The sequence below is a fragment of the Osmerus mordax genome, chromosome 13, assembly GCF_038355195.1.
Source record: "Osmerus mordax isolate fOsmMor3 chromosome 13, fOsmMor3.pri, whole genome shotgun sequence".
Classification (NCBI taxonomy): domain Eukaryota; kingdom Metazoa; phylum Chordata; class Actinopteri; order Osmeriformes; family Osmeridae; genus Osmerus; species Osmerus mordax.
In genome coordinates this window covers 12,571,602-12,599,324 of record NC_090062.1, presented here as the reverse complement: position 1 = coordinate 12,599,324, position 27,723 = coordinate 12,571,602, and the positions used below count along the sequence as shown (strand labels likewise).

Here is a 27,723-nt window from a genome sequence, read left to right as displayed (position 1 = left end):
AAACCAGACTTCAGAGTATCTGCAATATTTTTCCACCATGATAAAACATTTCAATCTAGCTTTGTCTCACAACATCTCTAAAAGCACCAACCTCACTGACTTATTAAAGACTTAAATTCCCTGTGGCCTAGAAACTGCTTTTACTGTGAATTAGGATGTTTGCTAAGGGACCAGTCAATCATTTGTGGTTGGTTGATTCAATACATGTGTCATATAAATGATTAGCCTAGACTTTCATTTTTGTAGACACACATTTTTTAAGTATTGTTTCATAGAGGCAGCCATGTCATATTTTATATATCTTTTGTTGAATTCTTGTTAATGGTTTAAGAGGCTGAATCGAAACTCTCAAGTGACAAAACCTTTAATCTAACCGCTAGCCACACAAAAGTTGATGAAATACATTAATATATTTTCCAGAACAAGATATGCATGGTCCTTCACTCAACACATATAAATAAAGCCCTGTCAAGAAATCCATGAGGACTGAGTTGTTTTCAAAGATTATTTTCTTGTGAACCTTTTCTGTGACCCTTTTACAAAGAGAGCCTGTCTTTTCTTCTCATGGAGGTATTCTTCACTCACTGTAGTGACATTCATTCGCAGGGTAGTGCATTGTTGCAAGGGTGAAATCTCCCCTCATTAGTGCACTGTAGAGACCGAGAGGCATCTCTGATATTACATGTTGGGCAAAAGAAATCACACAGAGGTGATTAATCTATCCATTGTTCAGCTGCCACTGGCTACACTATGCATTCCTATAATGCTATAAGCGACCAGGTTGTCCTTTAGAGAGTGACAATGGCAGCAGATATGCAATGGTATGCAAATGTTCCTCCAACCCACTGAGCAAAGAGCCTAGATAATAAGGGTAAGTACAACTACTATTTGAATGTTCAAATAAAAAGGGGAGAGGGGGAATATTTAAATGAACTGCTACTGTCCAACAAAGTATTTTGCAAAAGAAGGCTTTGACTTGGGTGTGTGCAGGTTCTTTGTGTACTCAAGGCACGTTGTTTAATGTTTATCTCCAGCCAGTTCAGCTTTTTTGAGTTTCCAGACAGAAAGGGCATCCCCCACAGATGGACTAAGTGTTATGGAGATCGGGGAACCATGTTTTCCCAGTGTTGGCCTTCCAGGGTCATAGACATTGATTGTAGACTGCCCCCTCCCCCAACATTATATATGTCGCACAACATTGTAATGTTACCATCTCGGCTAATCCAATTTTAGTATAGCATTAATTCTGTCACATTTACAGTCATCTTCAAGTAATAAATAAAACTTTAATAGTCCCCTCAAAAGCTCATATAAATTGGAAAAGTGCCATCACACTTCGCCAGATTTTAATTGGATCTTTTATAGACATGCATTAGACTGATAAGAATATTCTATTGCACCAAGTCCTTTGTTTTTCCTGGAAATGTAATTTGCCATAAATCATGTTCAAATTAAATGGTTTCAAGATTTACATAGGCACTGTTATGTCCTTTGTAAACTGAAAAACTCATAGAAATTGTCATCTTATTATAGTCATCTGTAATAGCCACTTTTGGGAAATATTCCCTATTTTCATGCTCTCCATTTTTTTGGACCTACTATCTGATATTAAATGCATAGTTTCATATGAAGGATACATTTTGTACCACTTTCTGCATAGGGGAATCACAATTATAGTCATGTACTTATGTATTTTTTAGTTGCAAGGGGACTGGTATCAAAACCAGGCACTTTATAGTGATGCAAATTATTATATGTATGTTTTTTATTATAATAGTGTTTGACTGTTCAACCCAGAGCAATTAATGTGAATTAAGAGTCAGAGAAAGAATAGAGAGAGAGATACACTTTTGTTCTTTTGTACATTGATCTCTGTCTTACAGATACAGTATTTGTTGCTACAAGACTCTATGACTAGAATATGTATTATTCCATGTATGAAGATACATACACAAACACAACAAAATACAAACACAAGTCAGACAACTTGTGTTTGACTTTTGTGTCTGACATAGTTGCCTGTGTTTTGTCCATTTGCTAAATGAGGAAACATGCTGTCAAAGATTTGTAAAAATACTGTAAAGTTGGAGCAAGAGGTTTTTCAAAGCTAACAAACATGTGGTTCCTCTCTTAGCTGGCCCAGCTCTAATATTTATTTCACGTGCATGTTAAAAGTGAAAAGTAGTTCCTTTGTAGAGTCTTTCCAAAAAATGTACATAGGTTGCCTCATTGCTGATGCGATTTTTAGTGGCCACAGAAGTATCCTAAACAAATGAATTCCTCCCTTTTCCTCCGGCCATAATTGAAAGGTGCATGTACAATGTTCTAATAAAGACCCAATTAGGGGCACAGTGCAGCTGGCCTCCATCTGGGCCCTGAAAGCAGTATTGATGTGGATGGTGGAAACTTTGTGAAGTAGTTGTTAGTGTACTCCTTTCTTTGTCTCTCTCTTCATCGGTAAACCATTCAGGAGGTGCTTAGAGATTGAATTCCGCCTACAATTGTTCTTCAGATGATTTGCCTTGCGTTAAGTCTAGTGATAGAAAGATAGTCTTTTTTGAAAGGGTGTGTTGTTCGTGAACCTCAGGCTATCTATTGGTAGACAAACCCTGTGGCATGACCTCATGTTCTCATGTGCTGCCATTGCTGTGTCATTGCCCTGTGAACTCTCACAGGTGGCTGCAGTGTGGGATGGCAGGGGTGGCAGAGACGAGGCAGAGGAGAGAGAAGCCACTGCATTTACAGACCATCCTTCCTGAGACGGCTATTCACAGGTCTTTCATACATACATTCCTAAGAAGAAAAACGATCTTGTTTCTCTGACAATAGACAATAACCCTCGAGCCTGCTCCTCTGAGGCCTTTACTCAACGATGTATCTCTTCAGACACCTGCTGCACCTGTGTGAGGAGCTCTCTTTCCTTGACGATGCACAGGACCCTTTTTACCTTTCAAACTGATAAAACATAAGAGAAGCAGAGTGAGTACACTGTATCAGAGACATTACAGGCAGTTGATTAAAGCGTTAGCAAGGAGTTAGCCAAGGTTAACCGTCCATAATGAAACACTGTGAAAATAATGATACGCTGCATGGTTTTATGAAGGCTGGTGGCTGCTCGGCAGAGCTGTTGTGACCTTCAGTAGTTACGCAAGCTAATCGTAGTGAACCCCCTTGCACCCCTGTAGATACATGACTCCATTACATATGATGAGCATCTAAGAGAACCTTACTCTACCAGCTCTGCCTCTGAAACTGTTTCAGGGGCATAGCTACCATGGGGTTTGACATACAAACCTACAGTGTACTCACCTATATTCAAAGACTGTATTCAACAGGGTATTTTAAGAAATGCATTTATCTTGTTATGGTGGCTCTCGTGTTTTCCTCTGTTCAAGGTTAGTTGCTTAGTGTTTCCACGGGTCATTGCTTGTTATCATAAGCAGCAGCATATCTGTTAGCTTTAGTAGCTTGGATCATGTTCTTGCTGTTGCTATATCGAGACGGGAATCTCTGGACCTTGACATTTCACACATGGACTGGGGTCTATCCATGGTCACTTTATGATAACTTAGTAAGCAATACTTACTTCACTGAACATGGAAATCCTAATATTAGTTTATCACCCCATGAAGTATTTTCAACAGTTTCTATGTGGCTGTGATATTTTAGGAATAGAAATAGATCAAGATAAGCACAAATTAGCTAATAAGCTAACACTAGAGGCACATCAACTGATTAAGCTCTTTCTATTAGAGATTGTCTACTTTTTGTAAACATGAAACACATACATTTGTGTCATTATGTGCCTATTTATTTGTCATCCTTCTAATGATGGAAGAGTGAACACATTAAGAAATTGTGTTAATGTCAAAACCTTTTTGTTCTGTATCCAATGTCCAATGTTCCCTTATATCTTTGGCTCTAGCATTTTTAACAACAAATAGACACTCAAATTTTCCACATGCTGTTTTAATTTGTTTACTCAAACAGATGAATAGGTCTATGACTCTTCATCATAAGAGTGGGCTGTGCTAACATCTCTCCAGGCTAAACAGAGGCCTGAGAGAAGCATGATATTTAGGCTAATTCACAAGTGTGAATGCCTCACATTAGAGGGATCCAGTTGGACAGCCACGAGGTTGAGTGCTAATTAGTGTTTTAAAAGCCAATCGGTTCCATACAATTACTGCTACTGCATTCGGAAATGGCATTTATTTAATCTGGTATCAAAGTTTACCACGCGATGAAGTGTCATAACTGGCAAATTGTTTTTACTGTTTAATTGTAAGAGGGTGGAGACTTTGAAATTATTGGATGGTCCTACATTCCACCACTGTTGCAGGGTATTGACATTTCCCCTAGAATATATTGGCAACAGGAACTAATTAACAAATAAGAATAATTGCTCCATTCGCATATTTATCACTGGAGTCCTCACAACAGGCAAGCCTCAAGCAGGAACAACAAAGTAGTACATAAATCAAAGTGGTTTTCTTTGCCAAGGCAGACCCCTGGGAGGTACCTTGGTGCTTAATTAAAATCCAGAAGGATCATGTTTTAAGTGTAGGTGAGAAAGTCCTGAATAACAATGACAAATCATGCCCCAGAGCATTATTTGTGTATTTTGGAACACAGAAACCATATTCTTTTTATTAAAATGATTACAAAATTATCTGAAAGAATTGTTTGTCAATGCAGTGCAGCATAACACTATAGTTCAGCCTACTTCTTTTACTATTTGGCTCAGTTTTCCCAAATAAAAGATTAAGTAGATTTGTCTCATAATTACCCATATGGATTGCAGTGAACACTGCCTTTGTTAGACTTTCTATCATGAGTTAACATCTCAGTTCAACGTTTTTTGTTATCCTTTTATTGTATTATAATCTCATCACAGAAAATAGCTGTAAACTTGAAAAGTATACTCTGGATGTTGTATATATATACATATGAGGTTGCTTTTGATATTCATCCTGATTGGTTATACATATTATTTACCAAGTGTGTGTGTGTGTGTGTGTGTGTGTGTGGGGGGGGTCTTATATTGTCTTATATAAATATTTGAACCATTGTATTGCACTATAGATAGAGGGTTTTATAGGGACAGACAGGCAGTCAGATCAACATGCTGTACAGTTTGTATGATAGGATGTCAGAGCTCACTGGCTGCCCCTCAGGCTATTGTTGTTCCTGATCTTTTGAGTTCCTGGATCGGACAACTGCGCAGACCAGACCAACCAGCACTTATGGGTCTGTGGGCAATAGGAGTAACAAATTATGAGAGACAAACCATATGGATTACCAAATGGATAACAAAGATTTAATCAGGTGGTTTTATTCTGATGTGCATCACCTCTTTCTCATGACTCATAAAAGGATGAATTTAGTTAATGGTAAACCTCTCCCAAATGAAATCCTCTCATTTACATACTATAGCTCTGCAGAGATGTCCTCAAGCTAGCGTCCCATTGGCTAATAAGTCACAGTGAATCACGATGGAGAATATGCAGACTGTGCAGATTGGAATAAAGACATCATGATTGTTTCACAGTGTAATAGTAATCTTCATCAATTCATGAGCCTTTATTTGGGGCAAGTGTGAGTGGCACTAACTCCTGATTAGAAGAAGCCAAATATAATGGCTGCCAGTCAATGTGCCCAGCTAATTGGGTCGATGTCTTTAGCTGAGATGAATGGAGATATTAATTATTCCTACGCGTCTGTGAATTTGCCTCTCTGCCTCCAGGTAAAGTGCCCGATGACATGATGACAGACATAGGCTATTTCCTCCTCCCAACTAAAAGACAGTGCCATTTTATTTTATTCGCCTGTCCCGCCCTATCGTCTTGAATGGCACTTTGCGGCGGTGTGTTGGTCCGAGCCTCCTCAACCTCCAAACGAAGACTGCTATGATGGTGTAGATGAGATCTAGGCTGCCGCCTGAAGTAGAGGCAGCCGCTCCCAGCAGACTGTGTACTTACAGAGATGAGGAGAAGCGGGTCAAACACCAGCCTAATGAAGACGAATGGAGACCAATGACGCTCTGTGTGGAAGAGAAGGTGCCTGGGTTGGAGAACCCGCGGCACACACATTTATTTTGGTGCAGAAACTCACATTGTGCCTCCTATTTGCCCTAAAATAGAGGTCAAGGCTCAAACACACCATGTCACTGACCCCCTTTTTTAGCCTCCTGGTCTAGAAATGGTAGAAAAGTGCTCTCCTGGAGCGGTGGTCAATGGAGGGAATCGATGGAATCCTCACTTATAGACACTTAGCAGCAAAGAATGTTACCCTAGAAGTGGTGTTGGACTAATAAAATGTGCAGCTGTATCGCTTAAAATTGTTCTTTTAAATTGTGTGTAACCTTTTCTGAAGTAGTTTTCATAGCCTACTGTACACCCTTGGTGGATTAACTGTAGCTAATGCCAAAATAGCACTATACATTAATAACCTATTCATCACTGAAATGTATATCCACATGGTCTCACACACCTAACAAATCATCAGTTGGATCATGATTTTGCAATGGTATATGACATTTAACTTCAGCCCAGTTGAAAGAGGGGGAAAAAACTAGATGACATTACCATAACTCTGCAGTCCCCCATTCCAGATGCTGGTTTGTGGTAGTAAAGTACGTACATGACTGACTTTATTACTTATATGATTGGCTTGTACATTACTCGTAAAAGCAAACGCTTAGCCTGATATTGTCCTTGGGGAAATTCATACTTTTTAGGGGACATGGCTGCATTTGATTGGTCACACACTGTTTAAGTGTCAGCTTCACAAAAGCTTATTTCTGGAGAGAGGTTTCTTTTCTCCTCTTTTGAATGCTTTGCTAGCTAAGCTTTGCTTTTACCCTCCTGTTAAAATGAAATCCTTGAAAAACATGGCGGGTTTCAGTGACTCTGTAGACTGTCATTCCAGGTGCCTTTGATCACTGTGCTGTCTTTTTACTCTGAGGAATAGAATCATTTTACTTTGTGTCTAAACAGATCTGTAGTTTCTCTTTGTTACTAGCCTGTCTAAATGTCACTGCTATGATATGAAATGAATGGTGAAGATTAATATTTGTAATTATGCCACACTGGTATCATAATCTTACGCTTCTTTTCAAATTGGAAACATTGAAACGACATTTTGGCTGTAAATACTGTTAAAAACACGAGCAAAGCACGTTGATGGACCCTTTCACTTAAAAAATATTTTCAATAGAACAGACATCAGGTTTGTTATTTAGATTTAACTTGTCCTGTTGCCAAGAGATGTCCTGTCTGTCAAATGTATGAATGTTATATGCCAGACTGTGTATGCTTGGAACAGTTAATTGTCTTTAATTTGTGGGTAATAGATCAACAGCTGTCTTTTGTATCTGCAGTTGTCTTTTTTTGCTGCTGCCCTGTCATTATAGAATCTTAAAAAAGAATTGTGCAAGCAGTCAGGCTTCAGTGACAGACGTGTGCTGTTGAGCACCAGCCCTCAATTAACAGAAATGCACTGTATCAAGTATTGGAAATTAGACAGGTGTGTTGAAAACACAAAAGAAAACATCCTTACGCTGTACAATTTTGGTCATTTCAGCTAATTTGCTTCAATCTTAATCTCCGCTGACCTGTTGATCGTCAGTTTCCAGACACATTTCTGGAGAGGGGCCCAACAGTATTTGCAGCAGGACCTCTGTCAGTAGCGCCAAGCAACACAGCCACAAATTGGAATGTGGTACAGCTCTGGGAAGGGAGCCAAGATTTAAATTAGACAATAACCTCTGCTCTCCTATACTGCCTCTCGTCTCCTGCTGCAGGCATGGCCATTTGTTTAATACAGTCAGCCCTGTAGTGTATAATAGACTGATATATGAGTCACCGCTCAGCAGTTTGTGTTTCTCAGATTTATAGAGATTGAACAACTGGTCGGTTTGTACTTACTGTAGGCTTATCGAAAGAATAAATGGAAACGACAGAGGCAAAATGGGCTAGATACACCCACGCCAGTTTACAGCTGTATCCTTACCAAAACATGCATAGAAAAGAAAGTCCTAGGTATTAAAATCCATTCCTGGCCTAAAGCAGTTTGATTTATGAGTAAGGAGAGAAGCATAAAGACCAGTTGTAGACTCCAAAAGTACATCAACATTGTTTTTCCATTACATTAATAAGTCTACCAAAATTTCACGTTTGAACTATTGTCACAATACTTTAATCCAGAAGATTTGTTAAGATGCATTCAATTGCATGGATAACCTAATTCATTCATGTTGTTTCAACCTAAATTCAATGTTTTTCTTTCTTTTCATGTCATTAAAACATTACAGTATAACACCTAGCCCCCTAAACATTAGTTTGCCCCCACAGGACCTTGTCTTAGCTGTTTACACTACCAATGCCAGTTCTAATGAGTGCAGTAACCAGTAATGGTATCCAGGGAATGGAGACGTATGTATGCTGCCAGAGCAATAATAAACTTCATTCTGAGTAACTAATTCTCAGTTACTCACAAAAGAGTTCCAGGTCCCTGAGCTCATAGCCACCTGTTAAACCAAGTACAGTGGCTGTGCCGTCCGGATTACCACTATCAAAACAAAAGGCATTTTCAGAGGTAAAAAGCTTTCCTGAATTGTCCTTAAACACAGCACAGGTAATGAGCCTTTAAACTCACAGAAGGCTACAGCTCTTGTAGAGCATGTACAGTGAGAAAGTAGCCCGTGTTTCAAATCTACACCTGTGATAGCATCTTCAGCTGGAGTTACTTCAAAGCCGGACAGAGTAAACAGCCTCAAGACATGGCTTAAAGGCAAATGCAAGACAACACCACCAAGCTAGTACTTTTTTTTCATGCCATTTCTCAAAAAGTGCACATTTATAGGCAGCAGCCGTTGTGGGAAAGCAGCACCATGTTTCTGGGGCCCTCTCCACTGCCTAAGCCCTTTTGTGGGCTATGGGCCAATGGCTCTGCACCCCGCTAGATCAAAGATGAAACTCACATTTAGCTTGTGCTTTCTTTTAAGATTTGCTCAGGAGAGTGCAGACCAGATTGAGCTAGAGAGAGAGGGGGGAGAGGTTGGAAGGTTATCTTCTTAGTATTTAAATGAGCTAGATGTGAATTTATTGCTTATCTCATGCACCACTACCATTTCTTTGGTTGTAGTTTTGCTACCAAATACAGGTTTGAATCTGTGGACTGATTCCAGTGCTGTCAGGTGAAAGTCTGAACATTGCAAACATGTCAACATTGAAGTGGAGGATTCTATAATTCCTACTTTTGGGAGTGACTTCACACCAAGCATCTAAAATCACTGGCTATTATATGTCTGGAAAATAACAATATTCAGCTTGCTTTGAGACCTCAATACAAATATCTCTGTCACAAAACACAGTTAAACAATTAAACAATCCTTCAACACTGCCATAACAAGCGGGACCCACAAAAGAAATGTGAAAAGAAGGAATACATATTTTCTGAACAGTAAAAATGAAAAGAAACTCTTTATTTTTTTTATTTTTTTATTGCAGTCTATGTTAAGCTTTATGTAATGTAAAAATAAGCAATGTTCCTAACATGCGCATACATGCTGTATCTGAGTCCCTATTGAGGGTTAACTCCCAAGTAGGAGCATCTCTAATTTCCTGATCTCACATTTCAGAGAGAGAGGGGTGGGGGAGTGGGGGGCAGAGAGAGTCTTATTTTTTGTTCATGTTTTAAGTCAATATTCACCAAATTGTGTACCCCGCCTTTCAGTGGGCACCAGCACCTGGGATCCCACATTTATTTCACCCAGATCAGACACCAAACACTGGTTGTGAACCAGAGGAAACAGGTGGTCTTTTATGGTGGTGTTTGATATCCCTGCAAGGAGTTAAACTTGTCCTCCAGGTCCAGATTTATTAAAGCAAACAGGCATGAGGAGACAAAGACCAGGGCTGGGCACAGTGCTGTAAAAGAGGAGACAATCAGGACACAGACTGAATGAAACTGTCATCAGCCAGATCCAGGCATCTGATAAGACCCAGCCCTGCTCTCAGGCCTGTCCCACCACACAGTTCTAATCTGCCCAGGCCTTTCCTCAATCCTCGTTCTGAGAGACAGAGCCGGAAGGACAGAGAGACACTGGGAGAGAACTTCCCTTTAATGATACCATTGGTGTTTTTTCCAAGAGCGGTCCTTATGTGCCGAACAGCCTGTGCTGTGCGAGCAGAGTAATGGTTTTATCTTTAAACTGAATTACCAATCGATTGGGCCTGCAGATCAGAAACCAGCATGGGAGCTGACTGCGTGAACCCAGTGTGCTGTGGAGTCGCTTTACAAATTGACTACAGAACACATAGGGGGAATATATAGACATACTGCATATCTGTCAGGTGTGTATATGTCAGGATGCACTGCATGCGTGGAGACGTGCTGCGAGCGTGAATGGCTCCTGCGATCACACTAGTGGCAGCTGCAGTGTTTACGCTGAATTGGGTTGTAAATGAGTATGTATTTAGTGAGGAGGACCAGGGGAATCAGAAGGTAACCTTCCCAGAGGTTTCTGTTTACCCTGCGCTACGACTGGCCCAGAAGGGCGGGAGCTGGACGGGGAGGAAAGGGTGCCACTTGTGTTGGGTCTCCTCCCTTTTTTGTAAAATGAAAGGGTCTTAAACGGGCATTCTTCCAAACCCAAGACCAAGAAAAACATACCAAAAGATATAATACCAAAGCAAATTACTTTTGGTCTCTCGGGGCAACCACCGTTTTTTCTTCTTCTTTTTATTTTATTTTTTTATAAATAACAGTAGTGTTCATGCTCTCTTTTCTAGATATGACTGGAGAACATATTAGCACAAGCATCGTGTCCCAGAGAACAGAGACAAGGCTGTGATTACTGAGCTCAAGCTGAACTGTAAAATCGCTTGTCAGCAGCTGATATGTTTCTGGCAAGCGTCTGCTTGTGATTGAATTAGTTGCTGGGTTTCTGCAGGGAAGAGGAACATGGCCAAGTTGCTTACCTGCTGTCAGACAAGCAGGCTGATAATGTGGCTCTGACCGTTATTGTAAAATCTAAGTGCCTTTTTCTCTGTCGTAAAAAAAAAAAAAGCCCAAACATGTACTGTATATTCATTCCACTCGTCCACATAGGTTTTGCTCTCCAGTTGGTGGACCTGCACAGAGCATTCTATCTCCAAATGGACACTATATCTTACTGGCAGTTTGCTACACTATCAGATGCTCTTCAGGCGTGTATTTTGTGGATCAAACTTGTCCAGTCCATGTTTACTTATAGGATATGTGTGGTTTCCCCATCATATTTGGGTTAGATGGGGTCATGTTGGTGTAATATTGCATGTGCCCCGGGGTTGGAATAATTTTGTTTGGTGTAATAGCTGCCAAACAGCTTATTTCCCACTGGACACAGTTTCATAAGAATATTCTTGGTCTAAGGTTATACATATTGTGTTGAAATATTTCCCTTTCAAATGACATTGCCTACATTCGTGCCAAATATATTGAAGAGGTTGCAAAGCTGATTGATGTTTAGTTTGAGTGTTGAGATTCTCCAAATATGTCTTTGAATGGTGGAAGCTAAGATGCATTTGGTAAATTACGTTGTAGTATGTCCCCAGGCAAATCTTGGAAGTACTGAATTATCAAATTTATCAGAAAAGAGAGACAAAAAAAGAGAGACAGTTATAGGAAGAAAATCTGAAACAGAGGAGAGTTACTAAAATGAATTGATTGCACTCCACTATCTCCAAGAGAGGAGGGAATTGATATTCGTCTCAGCATGAGTCAACTAGAGGAAGCATGCTTTTCAATCTCCCTGTGATCGTTGAAATAGTACAGTGTGGGATCAGGCGCTATGTAAGCTCTTAATTCTCTGTTCTGAAACATTTATTGAAGAAATGTGCTGGTAGGGCACAAGTGGGAATGAAAACACTGCCTGGCCAGTGTTTGCTCAGTCGTTTAGCCGTGTCTGGCGCTCACCACAGCTCATATTACACAGCTTCTTTGGCCATGGGTTCACCCTGTTAATAAAAGCCTCCTATCCCACAGCTGTTTTAAAAGAGCTCTGCTCTCGATGCTCGTTCCCCTCAGCCAGAGCCCTCCAGGAGAAAGAGAGAGAGGGGAGAAAGAGAGCGGAAAAGAGAGATATCACTTGTTTTCGGGAACATGCTGGGCTTCAGTGTGCTGGGCCGTCTAAAGGCTTTGTCACAGCCGGGCTGTTGCTGCTGTGTTCCTATAGATTTTTTCCAGTCAGTTCCTTGGTTAAGTAAAGAACACCCTCTGATAACATTTCAGTAACATCCTACCCTGTCATGATCAAGTGATACGACTCCGCTGATTGGCCCATCTCCCACCACCAGTGGCAAAGGACTACGCTGCCAAAAAGCTTTCTGTGAGCGTAGCATTGTTTGCCCTAACAAGGCTGTTACTGCACTCATCCAGCTCCTCTCATCATTTTAATTACAGAGCGCTCATTGTCTGCTCTGACCCATTTCAGTGCCTTCCCAGCCGTCAGCTGCACGGTCCCTCCAATCACATCTAATTTCATCTGGCATTTGACTCAATCGGCCAGGCCCGTGAACATGAACATTAAAACGCGTTTGGCCAAAATGAATCGAGAATAACAATAACAAGATCCTCTGTCTGTTCTGCCTGGCTTCTCCACCGAGGTCTGGGCCAATGCCCTGCCGCTACAGAGCTCTTAATGGTCAAGATTGATACCGGTGGCTGGGGACATTTCCTGGGTTGTTAGTTAGGGGGTTCTCCGAGGAGAATTGGACCTGTTCTCAGAGGAGCCTGGAAACCTACCCCGAGGAAACGGAGCCCAGAGAATTTCACACCACTAATTAATGCTTGGCCTTTCCTGATTGCACCATCGCTGGTGAGGGGGTTTGATTTGAACATTAAATTATCCCTCTGGTTCATTCTTTGATACGTGCATTATTAAAGGTAAAGATGTGTGATGGGTAGAGAGGTGGTGCAAGACAGGTTTTTGCTTCGGAAATGAATAACGCCAATGAAAAACACCAAACATTGGAAACAGTAGCCTTCACTCCTCCAGCTTGATATATGCACACTCTTAGTAGTTTCCATACAATTACAATGTGCAAATCAATCAGTAACTTCATGAAGCAATGTTTGTTCACATTCTGGAACATGTTACTCACATCTAGGATAACACAAGGGGTGGGGTGGGACAAAGACAAGACTGCAAGAAACCCTATCTCTTTCCACATCGGCACAATGTTCCCTGTGTTTGAATAGGAGAAGGATATCTCAGAGACTTCAATTTGTAATCTAAAGAAGAAGAAGAAGAAGGGGGGGGGCAGGGTAACACTCCACAGATAAGCCTTCTGTGAGGTTAATTACTAGCCGAGTGCTTCTGAGAATATCTGACGTACCCTGGCTATGTCAGGTCTCCAAGTTACTGGGGCTGGGGAGGGAGGACCTCTAATTGTCAGATGTTTTTCAGTAAACTTTATCTATTCGTCTGTGCATGTTCAAGACTGTGTTTGTTCTGCAGTGCCCAGCTAAGATGCAGTTTAGAAGGGCAGCACCAGGTGAGAGGTCTGGCAATGGACTAGAGTGCTGCTCAAACCACCTGCTTTGCCAACTGCTAGCGGGCCTTGTGGCTTCCTTTCTCATTGGTGCGTTACACTGTTAACATAGCCGCTGATTCTCCCTTCTCTCTCCAGGGCACAGACTAATTAATGGATACCATTCGCAGTTGATTAGACGCAGTTCTTGCGGTAATTACATTCGCATACTAACCACTCAGAAGAAAAGGAGGGACAGAGAAGAAGAAAAAACAAAGGAGCAGAAAATAAATGAACGCACTTCTCATTTCGCTCTGATCTTAATTTGTTTCCACTATTGTTTGGCATTCACTAAGATAAGAACCACCCCCCCCCCTCTACTTCTGTTTGAGTTCTGCATTCATAATGTTTTGAAATAATGACTTTGTAATAAATACACAAAAGGAGATTACTCCACTGCTTTGTTGAACTGGGAAAGTGTCTTGGGGTTTTCGTATGAAGACGCAACACACTGTGGTTTGCTCTTTCTGCCTCCCTGTGTAGGCTGGGTTGGCGCTGCTCACTCACAGAGAGGTGCATTGTGCTCCAGGGCCCAGCTGCTAGGCCATAATTCTTCATTCTCTGTCCCATTGTTCCTATCTGTCAGCACGCTTGTGTCTCAGAAGAAAGGAAGTGGCAGCCATTTTGCCAGGGAGGAGGCTGTGTGTGGGTTTAGAGGAGTCGGTTGAGAAAGCACCATGCTATTTCTTACCCAAAGCGCCACTGTATTTAATAGCTCATCTACACTTAACCCCCACTTATGAGCCCGACCAAACCCAAACCTACAATAATCTAGTCCTACTCGCCACCATCTTGTGATTGTTCCTAAGCAGCTTCAGCCCCCACTACCACCACCATCACCATCATGGGTTACTTCAAGTTAATAACCTGCCACTGCATCTCGATACTTTGCTTTGTGATGCAAACCCCTCCTTAATTGCCATCTCATAAGGTCTGAATAGCCAGGCCCGCAATCTAATTATCCCGTACTGAATTGGCCAGGCCTCTCCCAGGATAGGCATCGTTCCAACAAATAATGAAGCAATAGTTGTCAGGATGCAAGGAGAGCGAGGGGTTAACTCACAATGTAAACACGTGACACCAAGTGATACACCCATGAATGGATGGACACCCATTCTGAAAGGGAGATGTCTCATGTTTCATCAGTTGATGTAATGTTGATATAAGGTCATGTTGATGATGATCAGCGCTCTTCTTCTCTTGCAGTTCCAGAACAACAACAACTACATGAATATGGCGGAGGCGAACGGTGCCCTGCTTGCAGCTGGTGATGTAAGTATGCCATATCACTGTTACTTAATACAAGCTCAGTATTTAAGAGTAGATCAGGGATGGCAGAGTCTGACAGACCAAATCTTTTCTGAATCAACACATTTCAGATGATATTAGTCTGAAATCTGGTTGGTTCTAAACATTGTTAATAAAATGTTCACCTGTCTCCGACTGCATACTGGATAGGCTACTGTGCACGCACGATACAATGTTGGAAACACCCATCGAGGCCTGGACCTCATATACATCTATACACACATAATTTTGCAGAGATGCAAAAGATCAGCCCAGTTCAACATAAAAACTTCCTTTAGAGCAACAGTGTGGATTGTGAAACCTCTGTAATGTGACTGCCTGGACAGCACTCAGATAGCCAAGGTATCTTTCCAAAAAGACACCTGTTTTCATTCTCATTCAAAGAGGCCATGAAGGAGCCAGATGAGAGCTAGCTCTGTCACCCACCTTACCATTCTTTTACCATTCTTTTACCTGACAGTTGACGATGTTACAACATGCCACCTGGCATCATAATACAATAGAAGTGTCTGTGTTATAGGTATAAAGTGTATATTTCATGAAAGGCACGTGCAGGTTGGGAACAGTTAGGCTCTGTGACTTTCCCAGAGCTTTCACTCAGAGCTTTGGCTGGATTAAAACTCAACAGTGTGCTAAATATATCAGTGTACTCCTTCACTTCAACCCTGTCATTAGACACAAACCTCCAAAAATACTTGTCAGCCTTTGTAGTTTAACCAAGCCATTCCTAATCAAACTAAAACAGTAATCTCCCTTGAGATGTTTAACCCTATCAAATAATCATCTTACAGCAGGGAAAATTAAGGCCTTTTTTGAAATGGTATAAAAGCATCTTAACTGGAGTAGTTAGCAGGAAACAGCAGTTCCCTGTATCGTTAGCTCCATAGCAATTTTCCTGGTACATTCAGGTGCAGGGCTGTTACGAGCGGGGTCCTTTGACCTCAAATCCACTGAATGACCAGAGTACAAAGCAAGAGACTTAAAGGGAGAAGTTTAATTTCCCCCCACATTTGCTCCGACTGGGTGCATCCTGCACATCTACTGGACTGGTGAGGCTCAGCGTGGCGAGGCCACGCCAGCACAAGCTGTTCACAGAGCGTTTACAGAGTGTTCAGAAAGCGTTCAGCTCCAGCTGTGAGGGCCCGCTGGGTCAGGATGGGGGCTGGTCTGGTAAGGACTTGATACAACAGCCTGAGTCATTTGCATTTTATCAAAAGGAACAACTGTTTCCAGTGTTATAGCGCAGATGGCATTGTACTTTAGCCTACATTTTGTCTTCACTCTTCCATTTTCAGAGAGAGAGAGAGGGAGTTTGTTTATTTATTTGTGTATTTAGAAGGATCCCCATTAGCTCTACCCTAAGACAGAGCTACCTTTAGTGGGGTCCACATATAAAACTTACATACATATATCAAACATTTAAAACATACATTACAATACCAATATCTAACATTTAAAACATACATTACATTACAAGTATCAAAGGTTAAAATACATAAAAATAATGATCATACAATTTTGCATTACAAATATCAAAAATGTACATAGTAGTTATGCAATTTTACCTTTGTCATGATATAAAACACTGATATATCCAATTCCATAGAAGCGAAAATTGCGAGGAGTGGGAATGTAGGGAAGGAGTGTAACCGCAGAGCACAGATTCTTTTATTTTCCAATGAAAACATGATTGGAGTGGATGCCGTATCGTTTTTTGTAACCTGAGCTGAAGTAAAATTAAAGTGACTCTCCACTTTCTGTTGTGTAATTTCACACTGAAATGAGTTTTCTCTCTGCTGTTGCACCATATTAATCTACTTAATGTGTCAGCATTGGGCTTTGGGTGCAGTGGAAGAGAAGGCTTCTGCACCAGTGCCAGCCAAAATGGATCTTGCTCTGTGATGAACAACTAACTTTGACAGCAGCTACATTTATGCAGCGTCATTTACACAGACATTGTTTTCAACTGGAACCAAAGGGCAACTTAAAAAAACTGCCAGACCTTCTTAAACTTGGTACTATTTGGCTCAGTAGGATTAGAACTCACAGAATATTCTTCAATTCAGAATAAAACATGCTAGAAAGTAAAATGAAACCAGGAAATATCTAATGCAGATAAAGTAGTAAAGTAGATAAAGTAATATTGGCTGGTTTTGGATTGAGGTTGGTGTATTATTACAATGCGCACTTACATGAGGAGATAAGATGACCTTGGTGTGCTTGTTAAAGCATACAGTACCTTCAGACTGAGAGCTAGACTACTCGCCTGAGGGAACATGATACTGTGCATAGGGGATTTAGTTTCACACAGAGGGATCCATTCTCCCTTTCAATCAAATTAGAGAGGTGTAATGAACTATAAATATGTAGAAATGGATTTAAGATGGTCCAAATTTGAAACATGTTGATTGTGGGCCTCAGTGATGTCATTTGAGTAGCTGGTCTTTTCTGGCCCATCTGATATTGGAAACAGGAGCCGTTGTCCTGGTGTATTGATCCTGGTGCCTATTATATGCAGTAATTCTATGGTGCTGCCTTTAACAAGTCTTGGTTATTGCATCAGCGAATTGGATTACAACATTTATTGAAAGGCTGAAGATATTGCCTCAAAGCTTTACTATGACCCTGTTTGATGTTAGGAGAGACCCTCCAGTACTGGCACCATGAAAAGTGGGATGGGGTCCCTGAATCTGGAAATCTCTCATTAATCATGTAGCTTTTCAATGTCTTTGGGAGTTAATAGTACTTACCACCATGCTTGCACTGTAATGCATGAGTAGTGTACATGGCACATGGTGTCAGGGAGATTCCCTGCACATCTGCTGGGGCATGAGATCTGGACTCTCTCTTACAAGGCCTGTTCTGCCCCCCACCACTGTACCATCGGACCCTGAGCTTGCCAACGGAGCTTCCCGTCACACACACACTCACACATACATGCTCTCACACCCAGAGCCAGCATCTGGCTTGGCACTTGCCTCTGCTGAGCTTTCAGAACAATTTAAATGGATAATCAGGCGCTGATGTGAAGAAAGTGGATTGTGCATCTCTTAATCTGAGATCAGAGCCCCCCCTAAGCTGCTCCCAGTGCAGAATTAGGCAGGCTTTATGTGAAGTGACACCAGGCAGTGTGCAAGGCTGTAACACACTCTCTCTCTGGGCTCCACCAGGCTCTCCTTAGTCTGGCACCTCCTCCCAGAGGAGCAGGCCATCAGTGACAGCTGACACCTTCCATACTCCCGGACGAGACGTGTCTCTGTGTCTCCATTTGCAACTCTTCTCGTGCAGATGTTAATTTGGATCATCATTAACTGCGGCAGATGAGGCACGGGCTTAGTGTTTGGGAGTGATCCCACTCCATTTGTTCTCTTCCCCCCTGTCTTTCTTTCTTTATCTCTTTCTCCCCCCTTCCTTTTCTCTCCTTCACTTCTGTGCTGTTTAGCAGAAACCAAATCCTTCCATTGCTGCCCTTGAAGGGCATGTCTGTGTTTATCTTAAAGGTCGCAGTCACATTTGCTCTGTTTTACTATAAAAATGGAATTCACCTCAGCTCACCTTCAACCATGGTTGTCTCAGAGCTCTCGGTTGGCACTGTAATTCAGGCCACAGTACACTAGCCCATAGGGCAAGACTGTCTATATATAGTCCTGTACGCTGCCCTGATTTCACTTACACATTGTAACGCCTGAGGAAATTTGCTTGCATTGCAAATTGTATCCATATGAGAGACACCAATTGAAACCATGGCTTGTCTCTCTCCTTGACCATAATGGAGAGGACTGTAAAAGTAGCCAAACATTTTTTTTTTACTGCACGTCAATCTTCCCTAATGACAGGTTCAGGTTTTGATTGTCTGAGATGATCTTCTTCCCCTGATCACTTCCATATGTCAGCCTGGACACTCCAGCGTTGAGTCATGACTGTCCATTTTATTTATGTTAAACACTTTTTGTTTTGATTAGTTTGGACTCTCCGCTGTTATTAGGCATGGAAGTGAAGAATGTTCCAGAAAGGGGTTTGTTTCCTTTGGGCTCAGGGACGAGATGGAAGCAGAGTACAATGGTTGTTTGTAGTTAGTTTGTCTGCTTCTCACAGATTGAAGTTGAAGAAAAAGCTGGGGTGAAGATGATGTGGCTCCTTCAGAGAAACATACAGATTTAACAGTTGTGAAACAAGCAAATTTAAACCAAAACACTGATATATGGAAATAAATTAAGGGAACTTTTTTTAAAGATAACTCTATTAGCCATCTCTTCCACTGGAATTCTTCAACGCTTGTTAAGACAGCTGCCTTGAGTAGGCAATGATTTAGTTTCAAGTGTCTGTGTGCTAAGGCAAGCGAGGGGAACATTAATATACTCTAATCAAGGGCTATGTTGGCACATTCCCCCCACTGCTTTCCTTTTGTATTATTCCACTGCCAGACTGGAGAGAGGGAGAGAGGGAGAATGAGATTGACATATGTTCTCTCCCCAAGCCTATCCTGGCAACATGTGAATCAACAATGATAAAACACTGACCCAAGGCATAGAGAGACGGGTTTGAACTCAACGTAAAGCTTTGATATGGAGGAGAGGGAGCACTTGATTCCCAACATGCCTGTGACCAAACTTATCTGGATGTTGCTGAAATTTGGTCATTGTTGAGGCGTGAATACATTGGCCTTTCGAAGACTGGCTTATGGAATGTGCAGATGAAGACAAGCCCGGAGTAGGTGAGCAGTCCCATCTCCAAGAAGCCAAATAAGCAAATTAAGTGTGTCCAAAAGCTTTAATTCAGAAGGGAGAGGGATTAGGCTGTTTGATGAGCAGATTTAAGGGTGCAAGCATGGGGAACAAAGAGAAACACTTCTGGCAAAGTGCAATAATCTCTGAAAATGTTCTTTAAACACATCTCTGTGTGACGTGTGTTTTCTCCGCACTTTCTCCGCCCAACATCTTCCAACCCTACACACTTTACCCCCCCCCCCCCCTCCCTAAGATTAAGAGCTTTTTTCATGTTGCTCCTCTCTCATGATTGCTGCTTGATATTTTCGGATTTGACATCGTCTCCATTCTGCACATTCTTCCCCCGCCTCAGCTCAGAGTGGACTTGAATAGGTTTTACGAAATGTTATATCTCAGTTTGTTAATAGGCAAGTGTATCACCACTCCAATTTAAAGCAAAGTTCTTTCCTTTAATCACTGGAACACAAGTTTTGATGTGCAATGGAGAGATCCACCACACCTTGATGGATAGTTTAAACCATTGCTTTGATCCTAAGAGTCTATGTAGTATGTATTGTCATTAACAACATGGAACTCTCTTTCTTCTTCAGACATTTCACACCCCCAGCCTGGGCGATGAGGAGTTCGAAATCCCTCCCATCACCCCCCCTCCAGAGACAGAGTCTGGCTTGGGCTTATCAGAGGTGGACACACCCTTCCCAGGAGTCCCAGACCCTCCACCTCACCACAGGGGTCCCTTCACCCCCCAGTTCCCGCCTCAGAGTCTGGAACTGCCCTCCATCACCATCTCACGGAACATGATGGATCAAGAGGGTCTGGCTGGAAACAACGGCCTTCCAGTGGTGAGTACAACAAACTGGCCCTATGCTGGAACTTCGACTCCATGACACTTATGAAAGTATGAGTAGCCAGACCTACATGAGCCGTTCCACTGAGCCATAACCTTCACTCTGTAAATCACCCACCTCCTGCAGTTGCTGCACCTGCCACAGCATCTGGTCTTGTTTACAAAGTAAGAAAGAAAGTACAACATTGCAGTAATGAGGGTCAAACATTGTGTGTTCAACATGACTCGTCTTTTTACTGTGGTATATTGGTGCGCCCTAATACTACACTCCTTTTTTTTATGATGTATGTTCCAGAAAGACCGACAGCAAATTCTGATGCATTGTGCTGTCAACTAGCTGTCACATAGGAATTCCATGCCTTTAGTTCTCTGCGCCTGAATGAACCCAACTACAATACCTTGTTGCAGTTTAGTTTTTTTACTCTGTGTTGAATAACCAAGGGCTTCTAGAATTAACCTTTCAGAGCTAGTACTTAGCCAAGAAGTCAATGAATGGATTTGAAGCTTAACCCTGCTGCCCATTGATGTGAACACTAAAATGTGGAATAGTGGTCCCAAGCAATCACGTATTATATACTGATAATGTTACGTGGTAAAGATTTTAAGATTGTTGATAGAAAAAGGCATTTTCAAATGCCACAGACACAGAGGCACTGAGGAGGAAAAATGGAAATGTCACTGCCTGACTAGTTGTCTTAGAGCCCTATTACAGAAAATTGTGGATTCATTTAGGGGAAAAGAAATGGAAGCCAAGAGTATCACTGGCAGAGATGATGATATTGATAGCGGGTTTGTTTTGTGAACCACCATTGAGGGAAAATATCATTATCTTTTTACTGTCTGTTTATATCAAATAGGCTTTATACCCCCCACACCTTTTTGTTACACACTGCTGTCACATTAAATATATTTATTTACATTGCTATATGACTAGGCACCACACATTTTATAACTTTTTTCCCTTCAATGCTGTTGGCATGTAAAATAATTGCAGCTTTTAAAATAAAGTCCCAGAAGGCTTTTGCCTACAGAATTTTCATTTCATGGTCAGTTAAGCTTTCTACATCTGGAAGAAACGAAACCTTGACACAATTACCGTCCTGACTGTTCTCACGACTTGGTGGAGGATTAGATTTGATTCTCAAACATTATTCCTCTTTAACACCATTTGCATGGCTCATGTCTCCGATTGTGAGGAGACTCTATTAAAAGTGAGTGGAGAATGTAGGTTTCTGCTCCTTGCCTTGTGGCATTGTCACTGGCACACTGCTCTCTCTTTATCACTCACCGCACATTGTACCACAGAAAGGCTTACGGTTGCCTCTTATTTTGTGTGCAAATGGGATTGATCCCCAAAAGTCCTGAACAGTGAGACAAGGCATTGAAAATTCCATTGATTTACGTCATTGTCTTGGCTTTGAAAGGGGAAAATCAAAGTTTGATTAAATAAGCAACCTTATCTTTTGCAATTCATTATATAGAACGACACTACACAAGCAAAGGTCTTTCAATGTGTTTCAAAGTGATATCAACATTCAGCATCACAATATGAGTTATTTGACACCCATATAAACCATGCAGTGTTACAATAACTTTTTTCTATGATCCACATATTCCCCAAACATAATTTTTTGTTTTTTTCTCATAACTGCCTAACGGTAAATAAATCCTCTCTGTGATAGCCTGTCCCAACGTTATTAGAAACAAACCAATGTCTGTACCTGTACTCTTTGAGAATTGCCTCTATTCCTTTCCCCTAATGCCTTGCGTATGTCTTGCAAATTGGCCACAGATGCTGTGGTTCTACAAAGAGAAATACATTTCTCGGCTGCAAAAACGCCTGGCAAGCCCTGAATGTGAAGTCATTATTTATTTAATCTGCTCTCCTAACAAGCTCCTGACTCTCATTTTTGTCTCCCAGCATGTGTCCTCCTGATTTGTGATTGGGTCTCAATGGTGCCAAATAGTATTGGAGCTAGAGCTGCCAGTATTGCTTTACTCACAGCTCGACCTATTTCACTGGCTGCTGCACAGGTCTTCTATTCTTGTTCAGAAAAAACAGGCTATCTCTTCCATCTTTTTAGCTTGCTTCCCTTCACAGGTAAACACAAGCAGAGCAGTACATGAAACATTCTCTACAGAATGTCATTTATAATTGGGTTGGAAATGTACAGTAGCCACCAAGAGTGGAGATCAGAATAGAGATCCATTTTGTTTATACTTTTGCTGTGTTTTCTAACATAAATAGATACAGAGATGTAGTGCACATGATTACATTTGTTGTGAGAGATGACCTAGGTTGAGTTTGTAGATATGCACCTTTAGCTACATTTTGTGATTATCGATTGGACCATGACAATTTTGATTGAATAGTTGAGCTTTAGACAATGCTCAACAACGCAATCGGATATAAGTAAGTAATTTGCAGATGGTGGTTTCTATGATGAAATTGAACCAATTCATACTAGTGTGTCCTAAATGTACTGGAAAATGTGACCCTTGTTGCTTTTCTTTTTTTTTCGTGCTCTTATCTCCCTTCCAAGCCTAGTACGACTGACATCAGTTGTACATCAATTTCAGAGAGTGGATTTTCCCTCCCGTCCTGTTTTTTTCTCTCTCCTTTTTCTTACTGCAGACAGCTATTGTGACATATTGGGTCAGACAGAAATGAAAGATATTCATGCAGGCATGCAATACTTGTAATGAAGTCTCAACCTGACCTTCTATGTGATTGATTCTTTAATTTGGTTTTCTCAGGCAGTGCTTGAAATGAAATGATATCATGTTGAACAAGTTTTAAATACCCACAGTGCATGAGGAGAAGCAGGGGAAGGGTGCGAGGCACTGTTGCAAGGGGAGGGAGTCATGGTCAGGGGAAAAAAGGAGGGGTGTGGAGAATTAGAATACATTTCAGGCTGGGTGTGGGGGTGGAGAGTTTTGGGGGGCTGTGTAGGTTAAGAAAGGTTGGCGGAACTATGTATGCAGAGGAGGACAAAATAAGGTGTGTTGCCCTGAGACAGGGGGTAAAGAGAGAAAAACAATTTATCTTCATGCTATTATAGCTTTACCAGCATTCAAAATTCCATTTTTCTCATTTGGCTTAAGCACTGAGTTCTGCAGGTAGCCGAAAATGGGAATGAAAATAAAATGATGTTCCCGTTTAGAAGACCAGTAAAGGAATATGTGCAGAGGACTGATAAACTATCTTTAATAGGACTGACCTTTCATGCTGGCGAAAGTTACTGGGGGATTCATCCTATAATTACCATATAGATGATTTTACCCTTCGCCTGCAATGGAACATTTCCAAGAGCTCTGTCGTTGATTGAATGGAAATTGAACTTGTTAACATTCTTTTCAGCCTGTTACAGCTCACACAGTGCCACTGTTAATAAATTCCCCACCTCCCCAAATTCTGATTCCAATATCTTGAAGAACAGACTCTATGCTGTTTTCATTGACCTCCCTATTGAGATTTTTATCCTCTGCACTTGTGCGTGTGAATAAGTAATATAGCATTTTTCAAAACCAGCTGCTGTGTGTATTGCCCTGTGTGTGACAGAAGGAGGTTGGTCATTGTTGCTGTGTTTTATTGCGTCTGATAGTTGTTGCAATGCTTTGATGTTGAGGAGAGGATAGAATGATTTTTCCAGAAAACAGTCTTCCATCAAACAAGTCAATGGACTTGTGGTGGCTTGACCGGTACATGGGTCAAGCTGGGTCCTTTTTACTGGAGTTGTCCTGAGCTCAGGGTTTTAAAGAGTACAAGTCGAGTATTTTCCTCTCAATGTTTCCATCAGACAGATTTATTGATTGGAGGATAGATTGCTTTGACTCTTACTAGCTTACTAGTGTTTGATATACAAACATGCACAGACTCATTCACAAAGACAAGCTCTCACACACACACGCACACACACACACACCCATACAAGAGGATGTGGATGGAGACTGGCAAAGGAGGGGTTTAGGAGGGGGTTGGAGTGGGTCGGGGGCTGGGCACATCTGGCCACTGTGCACTCAAGATAAGGACTTATTTACAGATTTATGATGACTATCAAAATAAGTAGTTAGATGTCTACTCTGTGACTGCAGACAATATTGCAATCAAAATGCAAATGAGAAAACAGAAGGATTGGAATAAACTGACTTTTTGCAGATTCACACACAGCTTCTTAATCAAGGTAACTGTAAAATGTTTTTTTATATCACTTGAACTAGGATTGGTTAATGTCTTTTTATGTTGGATAACATGGTTCTGTTATTAGGAGTTGATGTGTTTTTTTTAATAATTATAAACTGAACAAGTTGTAAAAAAAAACACAAATCAACACTCCATTCATTCATCTATCCTGTGACAGTTGAGTAATAGTTGAGAGAGATCGACAAGATGTGACCATATTTTACACAAACCAATAAGAACTATCAGTGGCCTTCTCTTTTTAAAGTAAAAGCATTTTGTAAGTGCCCTTTGAACAAGGAAAGGCCATTTGGAGAGAAAATTATGTGTGGGAAAAAACTGCAGAATGAGTCATTGCAGTAAGTGAAATTGCATCAGTGGGATTGGACCAAAGTGTTATTATACAGATGGTCACGGCTAATGAGCTCAGTGTGCATCTTTGATGTTCTCAAGGAGTAGAGAGCACTGTTAGAGCCCTTGTGTGCTCACTAATGGAGATGACAATGAGACTTCCACATCAACTAGAACATTCTAGACTGCAGATATGTAAATCATAGTCGCTCACACAGGCTCACTTATAGCGGCATTTATTCAGGGAGGGAATTGAATGGCACCATATTTGCAATATCAGGATGAAAAACAACTCTGAATAATGCTCCCGCTTTTACAGAAGCTTCTATGCAGATGTAAATATGGAATACATTTCGCCTGGTAGATTGTGTTTATGATTAGCAGTAGACATGGCATATGAGAAAGAAATGGATTGTAAATCCAATATGTTTTTTGTCTGAGAAGGTGTAAGAATATTGTTTTGAAGACCGGGAGTTCATGAGTTTTTTTCCATTGCAATAAATCCAGGTGTGTGGTGTTATGATGTGTTGATGTTGGTAGAGATTGAGTTTGTGCTGCTGAATACCAGATGGATGTGCCCAGGGAGAACAAATCACCTTTCTGTGTTCACTTCTTTTTTCTTGTTCTTCTTCTTCTCCTCCTCCTTCTTCATTCATTTTCTGTGTTCCTTGTCAGCAGTACTGGCTCTCTGATCTATCTTCCCTCTTGGCAGACTGGGAATCCTAGTCATTTCATCCTCACTGCAATCAATGCAAACACTTCACCTCCCCCCTCTCCAAAAATACATTTTGAAGACCTAAACGTTTTATCAAGAAAATGTATAAAAACCACTGAATGTGTTATTTGATTAGACACAGGATAGTAAAAGAGAGCAAAATGTCCAAGACACTCAAATCTGATTCCCCTCAGCAAGTTGATTTATTGAGTTGATTATACAGAACTACATTATTTCACTCTTTTGCAGTCAAAGTGTGATCTATGAAAGCTGCCAGCAGATAGAATTTCATCTCTTAAATGCACTGGAGTTATCGTTTTATGCTTCAATCACCGAAGCAGTGAAAGTTTTTACCTTCGAAATGTCACACTTTTCAAAAATGCCTTTTGAGTTGTTGGGGAGCAGATATCCAAAGTTAGTTATGGCACATACAAAATGTGACTGTTCCCTTTCAATGGATTTTGAGTTTATGTACCCATCTGAAGGATACAGAATATGCTATGATCCATTCCATTCATACGGACTAGGGATATGACATTCAAAAGCCTAAGCACACAAAGGGGTTTTCAACCAAGTCAGTGCAAGTTATGCAACCGTGTATTTCTGGCAGACCAAGTTGGGTTTGCATGCATCTATCTTTTCATTTTCAGTAACTGAGATTACAGTTTTTTATTTTGTTCATCCTTGATTCATATAGGGTGTGTGTACAAGGGTTTTGTATCATGTGATAACTGACACACTGGAGAACGATGGCCTGATTCTTCTGCTGAATGTAGGAATGCAATGGACTGATTCCATTTTTTGGGTGTTCCTCCTCTTGTTCAGAACATTGGCCAGGGCCACCTTCGCCAGTATCCCCCCAACCCTGCCATGGTGATGAGGTCCATCATCAGTATGAACAACCCCAATGCTATGATGTCACGGAACCAGCTCACTACCATCAACCAGTCCCAGCTCAACGCCCAGCTAGGCCTCAACATGATGGGACCGAACATTGCCCACACCTCACCCTCTCCACCCGCTAGCAAGTCTGCTACGCCTTCACCTTCCAGCTCCATCAATGAGGACGACCAAGATGATGGCAACAGGGTGAGTTGGGACCAAATACCTTTTGGATACCATCAGAACAAAATATTATCAAAGAAATGCTTTGCATTGAGGTTCAACATGAGGTTGATGTCAATTGGCGTCACAAACCTTGTGTGTTTAACAAAAGCTCTGTCTAAGGAAGACTATTTTGATTGTGGCAGGTGATTGGAGAAAAGCGCCCAGCTCCAGATGCTGGGAAGAAGCCCAAGACCCCCAAGAAGAAGAAGAAGAAGGATCCCAATGAGCCCCAGAAGCCAGTGTCGGCCTACGCCCTGTTCTTCAGAGACACACAGGCGGCCATTAAAGGCCAGAACCCCAATGCCACCTTTGGAGAAGTCTCCAAGATTGTAGCATCGATGTGGGATGGCTTGGGAGAGGAACAGAAGCAGGTGAGACAAACATGTTTTCCGTCTGGTTGAAGACGTACCACTTGATTGTTAGCGAATACAAATAATTGCTCCAATAGTGTGAATTAAGTTAAATTGCAATTTTAACTCTCTGTTTGTCAATCAATACCTTGCAGTTTTGTTGCTTAGCAGTATGGAGTGTGATACTAAATTCCAGGTTTATTGAGTTCTGACTTCATGGGTAAAAGAGAAAGGAAATTGATAGACCCAGACCTACAAAGCAGACAGTTTTGACACTTTATGAAATTGCCTCAGGTGAAAAGAAGCATTGAGAGACCCTTTGTTTCTCACCTGTCGTTCACACCTGTCCTTCTTGTCATTGCAGGTGTACAAAAGCAAAACAGAGGCTGCCAAAAAGGAGTATTTGAAAGCCCTTGCTGCATACCGTGCCAGCCTGGTTTCCAAGGTGAGACTCTGCTTTCACTTTTCACCTGACAGAAACAGGAATTTGATACTGACATGCAGTAAATTGAATATTCACATTTTCCCATGGAGCTTGTCACCCTTCTGCTGGTGTTGTTT

At 41.3% G+C, this 27,723-nt stretch overlaps 1 protein-coding gene across 1 annotated transcript in view; it reads left to right on the top strand.

Annotated features, from left to right (window-relative positions):
- Positions 1-27,723, top strand: part of tox3 (TOX high mobility group box family member 3) — a 35,970-nt gene that overhangs the window by 5,693 nt on the left and 2,554 nt on the right. The window contains exons 2-6 of the mRNA XM_067249119.1: positions 14,784-14,849; positions 20,203-20,454; positions 26,531-26,794; positions 26,956-27,183; positions 27,527-27,607. Coding sequence (XP_067105220.1) covers positions 14,784-14,849; positions 20,203-20,454; positions 26,531-26,794; positions 26,956-27,183; positions 27,527-27,607 — 891 coding nt within the window. The remainder of the gene's footprint in view (positions 1-14,783; positions 14,850-20,202; positions 20,455-26,530; positions 26,795-26,955; positions 27,184-27,526; positions 27,608-27,723) is intronic.